This window comes from Anguilla rostrata, chromosome 2 (genome assembly GCF_018555375.3).
Source record: "Anguilla rostrata isolate EN2019 chromosome 2, ASM1855537v3, whole genome shotgun sequence".
Classification (NCBI taxonomy): Eukaryota; Metazoa; Chordata; class Actinopteri; order Anguilliformes; family Anguillidae; genus Anguilla; species Anguilla rostrata.
In genome coordinates, this window is record NC_057934.1 from 22,973,832 (window position 1) to 22,988,829 (window position 14,998).

Consider the following 14,998-nt stretch of genomic DNA (forward strand, 5'->3'; position numbering starts at 1 on the left):
ATCACTGCAGAACGTTTAATAAATAAGTTATGTGCATCAGCTATTATGTTAAAAATGCCTATTCTGTTTGCAAGATAGGACTTTGATTTCACTAACTAGAAGTTTCATTTACTACACATTATTGAAAAGTAGTCGCTATATTCTGTAGTCGTAAAGTAGTAATTCACGTTTCCCTAGCGAACTGCAGTAATGTTAACACATCAAGAAACGCGAACGCAGCATCATTAGAATATAAGATTATTCACTTCAACTGAAGGATATTTTTCTATATATCTTTACTGTAAATAGTTTCTATTTCCAATGCAAAACAGAATATTTCAATTTAAAAACATTTTTTTCAGTTTTTGATTGTTCAATGTCCCCCAGTTAAAGGTGGGGTTCAGTCAGTTCATAAAACTTAGTTTATAGTTAAAAATAAAAATAAAAAAGAGAGTGAGATATAAAGTACAGTATGAGGATGTGGAAATATATTTCATAATTTTCATAATTAATTATATGCCAATATTAAATCAATTTGATGCTTTGAAGGCACAACAATTGCATTGCCAATGAATATTAGGTTAGAAAATACAACATTTGCCGGTATAAACCACGCCCACTTCCGGTCTTCTATCCGAATACAGATAGAGAAACAGATAATTTTGTTGGTTGAACAGATACAGATAATGACGTCTCTGCACACCCCTAAACCTTACCATTGTTTTTAAGTGTAGTGATGTCCCTTTTGAAACTGAGTGGTCATATATTGTCTTGGACAATCTGTTTGTGAAATATACGTGCATTTGTGATGCCTGGGTACCTTCCAAAATAGCTGTGCGTAATACTGCACGTGTTGTTTACGGCCTTGTCGCCCTTTTTAGTACAGTCTGGCTTGATTGAAAATTAATTTATTCAGTAGGTGAGAGTATAAGCTTTCTAACGATGTACACATCGTACATATCTAATTTTGCTTTTGGAATAGCGTTTTATAGGTCAGTGTAACCAAAGATTTTCTTGTCATCGCATTCACTTCCGCATTCACTCTGTGATAGCAGTAAAAGACGCTGCACCTAACAAAACGATTTTTCGTAATTTCTTGGAAAATACTATTATTATTGAGGACTTATGGGCATAGCTAAGCCATATGTTTGCTGATTGACCTATCTGACATCGTTTTCTGGAGCAAAACAGAAGTGGATAGAACTGTCATTGATTTACTGTCTCTGTCTCTATCTACTGAACACAGATAAGATGTCATCATTGCAATGTAAGTATTACTGCGCAAATGTTTTGGTTATATACATTATTTTTGAAATTGAGTGTCTTTAAATAGGTTAGGGGTATTATATAATGTGGATATTTCACACTGTAATGTTAGCGTTAGTTAGTAGTGTAATAGTTTTTGTGATGCATGCAACAGATGACGAGAGTGTTGGAACATTGCCAAAACGTGGTGGGCGGTGAAAATTGTTTTCATATCGTCCCATCCCCATACAAGAAAACATACAAGAGTAGCCTACAGAGTAGAGAAATACATACAAGAGTTAATTATTACACATTTAGGATGCTTTACTCTGCTTTACTCCTCCCATGACTCCTCTATACCTTCACGGGTCTGTTGTGTAATGGAGAAGCGCAATAGGCAACGCGGCCACGGGTAGGATACGAATGCTTGCCGTACTGTACCATGCCATGCTGGTCGATGGAGAAGCGCCAAGAGTAGTGTGGGGTGGTTTGGGGTGTTTTCTGTGGGCACGTTGGTGAATATCAGGGACCCATCTGGGAATTTAGATCCGTGAATTCCAGGACTCACAAGATATCAAAACTGAGTCTCTCGTGAAAATCGAGTCCTAGTCAAAAAAAAAGTCCATCTTTTCCATTACTGTGTCGTGAATGTGTAAACGTTTGTATGGCGAGCGTATTGAAGCTTGATGTTCAGTACAGTGAGTGTGTCACACTGTGGTTGTGTGGTGAGCATTTCAGGATTAGTCTGTTAAGAGTAAGTGTTGTTCAAAACCTCTAATGTCAGTAATGCACCTGCAATCTTTGTTACACCTGTGATTATTGTACTACACCTGTGCCACCATGTGCTTCTGTTATAGGTGCTGAGCCAAACAGTCATACAGCATGAAGCTGCTTTACAATTGTAATATTCACATGCAGATACTCCCAGATGTGTTACCCATATTACTCAAGGTCAGCATATCTTGCGGAGATTAACCAGAGACCCTGTAATTCCTGCCCTGGATGGCCTGTTTAAAATATTCATTTAGAGCAAGGCAAAATCTCCTAAAACAGGCCCGATTGGAGCAGTGCTGTTTTAGAGGGATAATTAGTGATTAATTTTGTTAATATCTGTTACTGAAGACTTCTATGTTTTCTTCTGTCAAAGAAGGCAATGATGGCGTGGATAGTGTGCACAACCACACACACGTGCATGCAAGTAATGTGCCTGGGAATGCGTGTTGGCATGTGCACGCACGAGTAAATGTGTGGAACGATACATTTTTGAGTAAAGCGTTTTACAGAATTAAAGCTTGATTTTGAGCTGCCTGAGGGAAAGGCTGAGCATGCTTATGGCAGAAGGCTTGTTATATTTATCACAATGGTCCTTCAATGCAGTACAGGTGAGATTAAAATGGAGAAATTGTGTTGTTGTTGATGGTAGTATTGGCGGTGTGGTATGCTAAATCATATTTGTAATTTTTTGTATTAGTGTTGTATGGTGAACCAGTTCTTTGATGGTATCAAAATATAAGATTTTAGTACCAGTTCTTACATGCAGTGTGTCTTGCACTATTTGTAAGGGAAATTACTATTACACTTCTAGTGTGTCTGCATGCTGCATAGGTGTGTAAGTGTGGCTGGTAAACAGGATGGCTAACACCAGCATTGCAGCCACAGAAAATCCCGACCACACCACGCCCGCGGACAAAAACGGGCGGCCAAAGTGAAATATGGCGCTGTATTGCTTACGCAGCAAATAAGATCCCACTGATGCATCGAAAGCTTTGTGCAAAACGCGCTTCAAAGAATTACGTGTACAAGAGGCAAAACGTCCAGCTCAACTGGGCATCCCCGACCCCTTCAAGGAGTTGAATTGACGCTGTCCTGTGTTAGTGGAAAAAGGTCTGGTGTGATTCCGTGATAAATGGCGATCATTGTCAATTCATATGAGAGGCACAATGAAAACGGTTTCACCTTTAAAAACTGGAGCTTCTTTGGTAACTTGCCTTGCCATCTTAATCTTTTGATTCAAATTCTGTCCAATGATAAACCTCAGTGCTTTGATCAATATGTTCCTCATATTCCATCCCTGTACACATTACTATCTATAGCCGCGTTTCCACTGCAGGAACTTTACCCCGGAACTAGGAACCTTTTGAGGAACTCAGTGCGTTTCCACCGCAGGAACTAGGGTCTAAATTTAGTTCCGGGGGCTTTATTCTACCCCCCAAAAAGTTCCTGCTCGGGGGGTAGTACTTTCCGAAAGTACAGGAACCTTTTGGGTGGAGCTTGCAGCGCTGAACATTTCTGATTGGTCGAGTACTCGCAGCATTTTTTTGTCTTTGTTTTCAGCCGCCATGTTTAGAAATATACAGCCGCAAAGCAATTTATTTTCATAATAACTTAAAATCAAACTTGTATGTTATGCGGCGCAGTAGCCTAGTTTTGGTTATAGCCTGCCAACGTCTTGGAATTATAACGTGTGCTCTTCTGTTCTTTTCTTGCTTTAGTATTCGTTTTATAAATTTTTTTTATAAAAAGCATTCGTGCTGGGACAGCATATTACGTACCAAAACATACAAACGGATTAATTCGGTTGCTGAATATTTTCTTCCGGATTTTCTTTGTTAGCCCCTTGTAATTGACTCAAAACGTTTGATACAGTTATGTGAGGTATGCGGTAGTTCTGCGTAATTCACATTGGTAATACAGTAAAAGCAAACTGGAAATCACCTTCCGCACTTTTTGTCAGGGTAAAATAACAGGTTAATTCTAGTAATCGTCCCTTTAGCTTTTTCAGACTGCCGTAATTTTACTCTACCATTCTACAATTCCACAAAAAGACCAGGAAGACTATGGACTAATTTATGGTGCATGGTTCGCATCTGGAGGGCACACTTCGCTGCTCGGCTAGCAGTAACTTCGAAGGAAAGCAAACGGTGGCTGAACCACTACTAATTTAAATTTTCACGCAAGTCCGAGTTTTCGTTCTATTCTTGTCATTTTGCGATTTGCGATATGGAATTGACGATGAGAAAGTAATCAAACAGCAAATTGTTTACAACGTGTGCATGTTTTCTGCTGTTGTTGCCAGTTATACATATAAATGTGAATGCATTCGGTCGCTTCGGATGTCAAGACATGAAAGCGAATGTTCGCATAAAAACATAATGAATGTGTTTGAGAGGATATATAAAACAGTTACAATCTGACTATTGGCCTGTTATATCCTATTTGTTGCATAACAACGGTCCAAGTTCAACTACCAACGACAGTTTTGCTTGACAACAGTAAAATAAGCCCAAACGGCTGCAGAAGAATATTTATGTTCCAGGTGCTTAAATCGATTTTTTTTTTAAATACAAAAGTAATAACAACGGTCCAAGTTCAACTACCAACGACAGTTTTGCTTGACAACAGTAAAATAAGCCCAAACGGCTGCAGAAGAATATTTCTATTCCAGGTGCTTAAATCGATTTTTTTTTAAAATACAAAAGTAACCATATATAATCATTGTTGGTAACCTGTTGTATATAAGTGGAATAAACCCCTCTGGGCTGTACCGGTTATTAGAAAATAATGTAGGCTACTTTGGTGGTAGTATGGGGTTACAGAAAAAATCATAGGACAGATGGACCGAAGACAACGTCGTTTTTTCATACGTCAGTGGGCTAATTTGCCTAATCTTCGCGGGACTTTAGACCGCGGTGGAAACGCAGACAACCATGGGCTGAAGGAACCTTTTAGTTCCTGGTAAAGTAGTTCCTGGGACTGAAAGTTCCGGGTACTTTTGGTGGAAACGCGGCTTATTACAGTATGTTTCTCTCTGGTGTGGGCCTTTCCCTCTATTGGGAAAAGTTTCAGATTGTGACAGTGCTGTTTTGTGTTATCATAATCATCGTTATATGTTTTGACTTTTTATGATTAAATGCAGACCTACATGATGGTAAATCACCAACTAAAATGCAGTTTATAATGTGAGCATTCTTGTCTGTTCTGTGTCAGTGCTTTTCTTAATCATCAGTAAAGCCTGTTTCCTATTGCTGCTGTTATAATGGTGACCTGCTCCGGCTATATTAATCCCGGTGACATATCTGGCTTTTTGCATCTTGTGCTGTCGGCACGTTGGATATTGGGAATATTCATACGGCTGGTTGTGGTCAATGGCAACGGGGGATGGTTCCCTTTTTCTTCAGTCCCGTTAGGCCCAGCTCAGTCATATTCACTGATGTATGTATGTTTGAGAATTTTACATTTAAATAAAATGACATAATTTGTGATGTCGTAGCTTTGATGTGATGTGTCTTGTGTGTGATGTCATCACTTTGACATGATGATTCCTGTGTGTTGTCTTGGTTTTAATGCCACACATCTTGCGCGTGATGTCATGGCTTCGATTTGAAGGCGTGGCTGTAACATAATGTTTCTTGTGTGTGATGTCATAGCTTAGATGAGCAGCACCTTGTATGTGATGTCATGGCTTTTATGTGAGTGTTTGCTCAGTAATCATAACACACACTATCCTAAAGGGTCATTCACAGTGCAGTTTGGACCACAATGATGTAATTGCTTTACAGTTCAGAGAACAAGAAAACTTTTTTGTTTTCACTGTGGGTCAAGCCAGAAGAGCTTCACAGCTTCAGCTTAATCAATAGTCGTCGAACACAGAGGCCACAAAGCGCTGTGTTTTACTTTTGTTGGTGATTGGATAAGAAGTTCAAACTTTAATGCGCACATTTCAGCAGATCACCAGCCAAGTCCTGATTGGTAGATATCTGCTTTTCCAAATCGATAGGCCTCTGAAGACATTACTCAGAAGGGCTTGTGTCTTCTAAATGTTCCCCTGAATGTTTGTTTTTTTGTAATGAGTGGTGATGATGGCACCGTGTGGCACGGTTGGCGAAGCCATGCTGTGTTCTTAAAGAGATGGAAGCAGTGCCAGTCTACGCTCTAAACTAGGATCTAATACATGTACACTTACAGTGCAATTTCATTTTGAATGAATTTTTCACCCTCTTTTGCCTGTTTGGTGAGGAATCAATATTTATGCTTTTGAGTCATCACAGTACAACCGGCGCCCACACACCATAGCAAAAATTTTTTTTTGGGGTGGAGGGGGTGGGCGTTTGATTGGATGGAGCTGAAATGGCCTTCAGATGAACCCCTCCCCGCACACTTTCAGTGTTTATTTGGAATCATTGCTTTTTTTAGGAAGAAAAACTGTTTTTTCTTCTTTTTTATTCGCAGTGTTGCTGTTGAGCAGCCATCACACTCATAATTCTATGTTTGGTTTTCTTTGACACAAAAGGTTTGACTATTTCTGAATCTCTCTCCCTCCCTGTCTCTCTCTCTCTCTCTCGTTCTATTATTCAGCAACTAATGAGAGAGCGGCAGGCCTCTGAAGACATTACTCAGAAGGGCTTGTGTCTTCTAAATGTTCCCCTGAATGTTTGTTTTTTTGTAATGAGTGGTGATGATGGCACCGTGTGGCACGGTTGGCGAAGCCATGCTGTGTTCTTAAAGAGATGGAAGCAGTGCCAGTCTACGCTCTAAACTAGGATCTAATACATGTACACTTACAGTGCAATTTCATTTTGAATGAATTTTTCACCCTCTTTTGCCTGTTTGGTGAGGAATCAATATTTATGCTTTTGAGTCATCACAGTACAACCGGCGCCCACACACCATAGCTGCAGCTGATGCACGTTAAATGCGTCTGCCCGCAAACAAGAAACAGTTTCATGCCCCCCACAGTACTACAGGAGAGTTAGCTCTGATCAGAGGAGATGCTCGTCTCGCACTGACGACTGCTTGTAGCCTCTGGGCAATTAGCGTGCTGTTTGACAGGAGCCGATTCCAGCAGAAGTCCACTCTACCAAAGGTGGGACGAGGTTGACTGCGACAGCTGCAGCTTAGCAGGTTAATGCAGGACAAAATGGATGCACACGCTGGTAGTTTCAGCGCTGGGTAGGCCTTGACTGGGTTTTCCCAAACGTGGAAAGAAAAACAAAACAAGAACAAATTACAGCATGACAAGACACAAGATTGGTTTTGGAAAAGGAAGAGACTGAAGTGCCCATGATGTGTTTTTCTTTTTTTTGTGGGGTGAAGTCCAAACACTGAAATTGGATTCTGGCTCCCTTGTGATCCTGATAACACACTAATTAAGAGATTAATCAGGATGAAAGCATTGATAATTAAATATTACCTCTTGAATGCAGATTGGTTCTATCTATACGGGAGTAAATGTGTCCTGCTGATGTGGTGTTAAGAGCCAGCTCTTCTCCACATCCCCAATCTTTTTTAGGCCGGCTGTGTAGCATAATGGTTACGAAACTAAGCTTGCAATGTTGAGGTTATAGGTTCGAGTCCCAGGTGAGGTGGTGTCATTGTACTTTTTAACCTGTGGGCCCCTTCATTGTGAATACGCCTGTTTGAAATTTAAATGCAATACTGCATTTTTTTGTACCTGATGTGCTAATTTCTGCGGAATTCCCAGATAAACTTGTCGTCTTGCAATTTCACAATGTTATTGTGCATTTATATATTGTTGTAAAGTGGTCAATAAAATAAAATTTTCAGTCGTTGGCATTGCGACTTCACTTTTGTGCGACTGTGCTGTCCCAGCTTTCAGCCTATCGAATGCCATCAGCGAAGAAGTTTGAGATTTAGTTCCGGCACATTACTGTCTGTAAACGTGCCGTGCTGGGTCTAATTATGCCCTTTTTGCACGTTAAGCGTTAGGCTAATAGTCATGACAATATAGACACTGACACATCTCCAAGGCTCGGCAACTAACAAACTGTATTATGAGGATATATACGGGATTAATATTTTGTGATCTGATCTGGAGGAGAGGAGCATCAAATAAACAAGCTACATTCTTTGTATATTTAAAAAAAAATTTTTTTTTTTGGGGTGGAGGGGGTGGGCGTTTGATTGGATGGAGCTGAAATGGCCTTCAGATGAACCCCTCCCCGCACACTTTCAGTGTTTATTTGGAATCATTGCTTTTTTTAGGAAGAAAAACTGTTTTTTCTTCTTTTTTATTCGCAGTGTTGCTGTTGAGCAGCCATCACACTCATAATTCTATGTTTGGTTTTCTTTGACACAAAAGGTTTGACTATTTCTGAATCTCTCTCCCTCCCTGTCTCTCTCTCTCTCTCTCGTTCTATTATTCAGCAACTAATGAGAGAGCGGCAGCAGATGGCGAGTCGGCCCTTTGCGTCGGTCGCCGTGGCGCTGGAGTCAGTTGCTGTGGCGCTGGAGGTTGGGGCAGAGCAGACAGAACTCTTGCCGGGGCCTGCTGAGGTGAGTGCTTTTCTTCACATTTACACAACGGCCACTATATTACACCATTACACAGAGGCAGATAAGCCTTAATTCAGCTGCAGGAACATGAGGGGTGCCCTGAAAAACACACACGCACACACCCACAGATATGCACACACACAAACACTTACACACATGCACACACACATACACACACACACACATACACACACACACAGTTCCTGATGATGTTGGTCTTGACCGTGGTGTCACTAACCTCAAACCCACCCTTGGCCCACCTCTGCTCCCCATCCAAACTCACACCAGCTACGGTCTGCGTTGCGACACTGATCCAGGATCAGTTCTCATCTCCTACCGCACATAATTGGCTCAAATGGAGTCCAGTGAATTAACTCCTTTCACACCATCACAGATCCAGAGTCAGGTTTCGGAGCATAATCTGAATTACATTGGGTCTAGTCTAAGTCGAGTCATCAGCATCACTAATTCAGGATCATTCCTTATAGTACTATACCCGACCTACTTTCACCTGACACCACATGGACATACTATTTTCCCTGAAGCTGAAATGACGGATTTAGGGTTTCCCCCTGTATATGGATGTTGTTGTTTTGTGTTTTTGTGTTTTGTTTTGTTTTGTGAAGCGCTCATGGTGACATGTATAAAATTTGGATGTTATCTCTCCACAAAGAGTTAATTAAGCAACATCTGTCGCTGTTACGCAGAGTTCGTTTAGCCTTGACAGCATGATAAAATGCAGCACTGTTTGGGGTGCCATTCTGAAAGGCAATTGAGGGAAGTCATCACATTTCATGGTCCATTTGGGGAGTGAATAGCATTTTGGCTACAGAAAGCATGCAGCACTTTGAATGAGCAGCTTTTTGGTAGTGAGCAGAGTTTGAGTAGTGAGCAGTGTTTGGATAGTGAGCAGCGTTTGAGTAATGAGCAGTGTTTGGGTAGTGAGCAGTCTTTGAGTATTGATCAAAGTTTGAACAACAAGCAGGAATTGGGTGTTGCACAAATATTTGGACAGTGATCAGTGTTTCAGCAGCTTTGGGCTGTCTGCACATTTCTGTTTGAATTTTTAGTCACAGTGAAATCCAAATGAGGTTTTTCATCAATTTAGTCAATTCTCAGTAACCACAAGGACGTCTAAAAGTATGTTTTCCAAAAAAATTGTGCAATTCTAATTCTTGTGTATTTTCCCTCCAAAGCTGTGTTCCCTCCACTTCCTGGAAAACAAATTTATTTTAGATTTTATGTTATTGGGTAGAAGTGGGCATGTATGTCAATTAAGTGTCTGTCAATTTTCCATTCTTTCCCAATCAACATCTTTTCATGTAGTAGCCCACATTCCTCCCTTTTTTCATTTGAAGTCAATCAAAATGGCTCCCCGCCCTTAAAAAATTCTCCCCAAAAGATTTGTTTCACTTGTGTATGCTTCATATCATGGAAGCTAGTGCTGCTTTAACTTCTCTTTCCCTGTGACTTTAAAGATTTTATTTTCTTAGTATTCAATATAATACAGCGCATGCCCCAAAGCACTGTCATTGGGGTCTTCTGTGACTTGACACCATTTGGATGGTGACATCAGACCTGGGACTGTTTGAACCCCCTCTCTACACTATGTCATTGCTCACGTTGCTCAGGTCAAATTTTTTTTGTGACCCCTGTCCTGTCTAACACATAAACCCATTCTTGGTTTATCTTCCCGGCTGTGATATGTCAGCTTTCTGAAATCATTTCCACATTTAATACCCTAGTTTTTATTTCTCTTGATTTATTCGCTGCGGGTTTCCAGGTCCGTGAACCTGAATTGCTCTCAATTACTTTTCAGTTCCTCCGGAATCAGGTTTAATTAAAGTTTTACTTCCTCTTAAAGTTTCCGTCAAATTTTATTCTCACTTGCATGTCTGCCTCCTGCATAATTTACCTACGGGATTCTCCGACACCCTTAATGTTAATGTCAGTGTCTAATGGAGATTGACAGCCAGGCAGAGTGCCTGCTTCTACCCTAGCAGTACATTAACGGTACATCCATACTTGTGCTCTTGATGCATAAAAAGCAAGAGTATGGATGTCTAATGGAGATTGTCAGCCAGGCAGAGTGCCAGCTTCTACCCTAGCAGTACATTAACGGTACATCTGTACTTGTGCTCTTGATACAAAAAAAGCAGAGATGCCACCAAACAGAGATTATAAAATTTTTGTTATTCCATAATCACAATGTGCTTTTACCGGTTGGCCAGGCTCTCCGTGTTCTCCCAGACTGTCAGTGTTCCTTCATGTTGTCTGTGTTCCCTTGAGGCTGTCAGTGTTCCCTCAGCCTGTAAGTGTTCCTTTAAGGCTGTCAGTGTCCCTTAAGCATGCCAGTATTCCCTCAGGCTGTCAGTGTTCCCGTAAGCCTGTCAGTGTGTTTCCTCAGGCCGTCAGTGTTCCCTTAGGCCAGGGGTCTGCAATCTTATCCAGAAAGGGCCGGTGTGGGTGCAGGCTTTTGTTCCAACCAAGCGGTTACACACCTGATTCTACTAATCAACCACTTGGAATCTTTGCTAAGCACCTTGATTAGTAGAATCAGGTGTGTACCTGCCCAGTTGGAACAAAAGCCTGCGCCCACACCGGCCCTTTCTGGATAAGATTGAGGACCCCTGCCTTAGGCTGTTAGTGTTCCCTTAAGGCTGTCAGTGTTCCCTTATCCATCAGTGTTCCCTTAAGTCCGTCTGTGTTCCCTTAAGGCTGTCAGTATTACCTTAAGTCTGTCAGTGTTCCCTTAAGGCTGCCTGTGTTCCCCCCAGGCTGCCAGTGTTCCCTTAAGGCTGCCTGTGTTCCCCCAGGCTGTCAGTGTCCCTTAAGCATGTCAGTATTCCCTCAGGCTGTCAGTGTTCCCATAAGCCTGTCAGTGTTTCCTCAGGCCTTCAGTGTTCCCTCAGGCTGTCAGTGTTCCCTTATCCGTCACTGTTCCATTAAGTCCGTCAGTGTTCCCTCAGGCTGCCTTTGTTCCCCCAGGCTGCCAGTGTTCCCTTAAGGTTGTCAGTGTTCCCTCAGGCTGCCAGGCAGTTCTGCAGTGTACAGTCAGTTGGTCAGTCAATCAGTCATTGAAAGAGAAAGTGACACACAGCTGTGCATTATTTTTTATGTATATAATGGTTTGGCAATATTTACAGTATGTACTTCATGCCAATAAAGCATGTTGAATTTGAACTGAGGGAGTGAGTGAGAGAGACATTTAAATCTCACGGTAGACTTTTTTACAACCCTTCATTTGCTGTAAGTGCAGACCTGCTGGTCATTACCGATGCTCTTACTGTAAACTCTCAGCACCTTCACAGTAATGCCCTGCACTCTGCGGCTAATCTGGGCAGCAGCAGTAGCCTCTAGTAATTGTTATGAAGCTTGTGTTATTGCCACTGTGGAGTGCTGGTGTGCCACATGGCTGTGCTGTTAAATACTGTTCTGTTGATGATGGCATTCAAGGTTGCAGTGCTAACTGTACCTCCGAAGCACAATTCATATGGTTGTGCGGGCATCTTTGAGCGTTGCCCAAGGTTTTAATGGGCCGTGTAGTCTGCATTTTCCCTTGGGCACGTAGCATGTATTTTCGGTCACGTATAGTGCTTTCTAACCCTCAGTTGTTTTCTGGCAGTTTTGAATGCCTGGTGTACATGTTTGCGGTCTTTGTGGCAGCCTCCTCTTTTGGTTTGGGAGAAATGCACTCCCCTCCTCTTGGAGCCGCAAGGCGCTGCTTCAGAGGTGGAGTCGGGGTAGCGGACCTCGTGCTCAGCCTGTGCGGGAAAGCTGCGTGTGGCGGGGGCCCGACTGAGCAGAGGGGGACACTGGTGATGAGAAGCAGGTTTTCTGTCAACCAGCCAGTCGCGTCAAGCCCTGCTGATGCACTACAAATTTGATACTGTGGGAGCTTGGTAAAGATGTTCCTTAAAATAAATTTCCATAACATGTGCAAAACCTTGTGTGTGTGTGTGTGTCCGCACTTATGTGTGTGTGTGTAGCATGCTCTAACCCTACAGTCATAGGTTTGCTCCTCATATGTACAGTAACATCCTTTAGCCCGCTTTTGCATTGCATATTTTAACCATGGTTTGCATAGCGTGTTTTGGTGTGTGTGTGTGTGTGTGTGTGTGTGTGTTTGTGTGCAGTGTTTTAAACCTCCCACGCAAAGCGTGTTTTAACACTTGCATGTGGTGTGTTTCAACCATCTTGTGCATAGCGTTTTTATTTAAGGAGAACGGGCAGTCCAGCTTTCTTCTGTATTTTTCCACACTTTATTCTGACAGGGGTGAAAAGCGGAGAGGGTTTGATATAGATGCACTGGGATCACAGTACAGAACAGTACAGCACAGTGGTGGGCAATGAAAAGGCCGGCCACACATACAGGCTGAGTCTGCTTCCCTGTGGACTCCGTGCGTATAGTATGTTTTTCATAGAGTACTAATCCTTGAGTGCGCTTTGTCCTTTATCCCTCATGAAGTCTGTGTGCAAGGCCCATGCTGAGCCCCCCCCCCCCCCCCCACCACACACACACGCACGTGCCGCCATCCCCCCCCCACAACACCTGAATCCACTTCATCTCTAATGTTTTAATGGCATATTTATTTTTCAATCCCAGGGATTTACTGCCGCAGGGAAGGTAATGAAAGAGTGGCGAGGAAGAGAGGGAAATGGAGATGGGGGTTGGGGGAATTGGAGATGGGGAAAAGCAAAGGGAATGTTTTCTGTTTTACACCTTTAAAACCACTAGGGAGTTTCAGGGTCAGCAGTCATTAATACAGATGACCTTGCTCCAAATGGGGAAGAAAAATGACAGACGCACACAGTTATTCATACACACTCAGTTATTTACATATAAATGCACATATTTATTTACACACACACACACACACACAAAAAAGCTGAATTGTATCCTTTCTCACATGTACTTATTCACAGACACTCAATTATTTTCTCATAAATGCACGTTTAGACATGTATGCACACCCACACACTCAGAGACACACATTCTCTCTCACACACAGTTATTCACACATGCTCACTTATTTTCACACCGATGCTCTTATTTACACATGTGAACAAACACACACACACACACACACACACATATTTTCTCTCCCTCACACAATTATTCACTCACACTCAATTATTTATGCACGAATCCACATATTTATTTATGGACATATGGACACACACATATGCTAATATGCTACAATGTATTCTCTCTCAGACAGTCATTCACACACACTCAGTTATTTACACACACAGATGGACATTTTTACACGTGCGCACACATGCCCACACACACATACGCTCACGCAGACGACGGATGTCCTGCCCCCGGGGTACGACCTGCATTGATCCGTACAGCCGTTCCACTCCCTGATAAGGACGCAGCCGTGACATTTATCCAGGGAATCAACTGCATGTTTAACAAAAGGACACGCAAACCCAAATATGATCCGACTCGGTGCGGAAAGCCATGCAAAAAAAGTCTTCTCTCCGCAGCGGGATAATTCATTTCACCTGGGCTTAGCGTGGGACGGCGGCCAGGGGCAGAGCTCTCCGGGGAGAGCTTCTACAAAGACGCTTCCATCATCTCCTCTCTGACGAAATAGCTTTTCAGGAATTTTCTGATAAAGCATAGCCATGTCCTTTTGCCTGTTCAGAGATCAAAAGGTCTGTCGGGGGGGGAGATCGGGAAAAATTGCGGAGTTGCATATCTTTTTTTGCAGCTCAAATTTCATCTGTAAAAAATGACCTCAAGGGTATATCTCTGGCAGATGATCAATATTAGCCTTACCATTATCCTGGAGCAGATACTGTCCTGTTTAATTAGGGCTTGAATGTAATTAGAAACGGTTGGGAAGTTGGCATTCAGAAGGATTTGGCTATTGTAGGCAGTGTGGGATTTGTATGTGATAATTACCACTTGGATCAAGCTACAAACTCCATGGTGCTTATGCACCATTCTTCATGGTCTGAGACAGTCCATGAAGAATGTTGTTCAATGTCTCTTGACCTTTGACCTTTCATAGTTGTTTCTGTGTGCACAGTTCTACACTGTTGTACTTGAGGGAAAACTTTGAAGATTGAGACTGAATGGAAAAATACCGCAAAGGCCATTTCTGGACAGCTTTGACGTGCTTGCATTTGTTTATTATTTCATATATTCCTCAGTGGTATTAAATTGTGTTTTGTCATGTCAAATGTAATTTATTTGTACAGTGCATTTTCCAAACATTTGTCACAATACACTTTACAGAAGACCTTGGCCATGTTTCTCTGGGAATATTGTTCTGTATATCTTTTGTAGTGCAAACATGCTTTGGTGATAATTAACTGTTTTGATGCTTGAAGTATAACTTGCATGTATGCATGTTTGTGTGTGTGTGTGTCTGTACATGTGCGTGTGTTTGTGTTTGTGTTTGTGTGTGTGTGTGTGTGTGTGTGAGCATGAGCGTGCGTGCGTGCGTGCGTGTGTGTGTCTCTG

General features: G+C 42.1%; 1 protein-coding gene across 3 annotated transcripts in view; it reads left to right on the top strand.

Annotated features, from left to right (window-relative positions):
- Positions 1 to 14,998, top strand: part of atrnl1b (attractin-like 1b) — a 268,072-nt gene that overhangs the window by 225,768 nt on the left and 27,306 nt on the right. For all 3 annotated transcript variants that reach the window (XM_064321326.1, XM_064321328.1, XM_064321327.1), the window contains exon 27: positions 8,389 to 8,517. In XM_064321326.1, the coding sequence (XP_064177396.1) occupies positions 8,389 to 8,517 (129 nt within the window). The remainder of the gene's footprint in view (positions 1 to 8,388; positions 8,518 to 14,998) is intronic.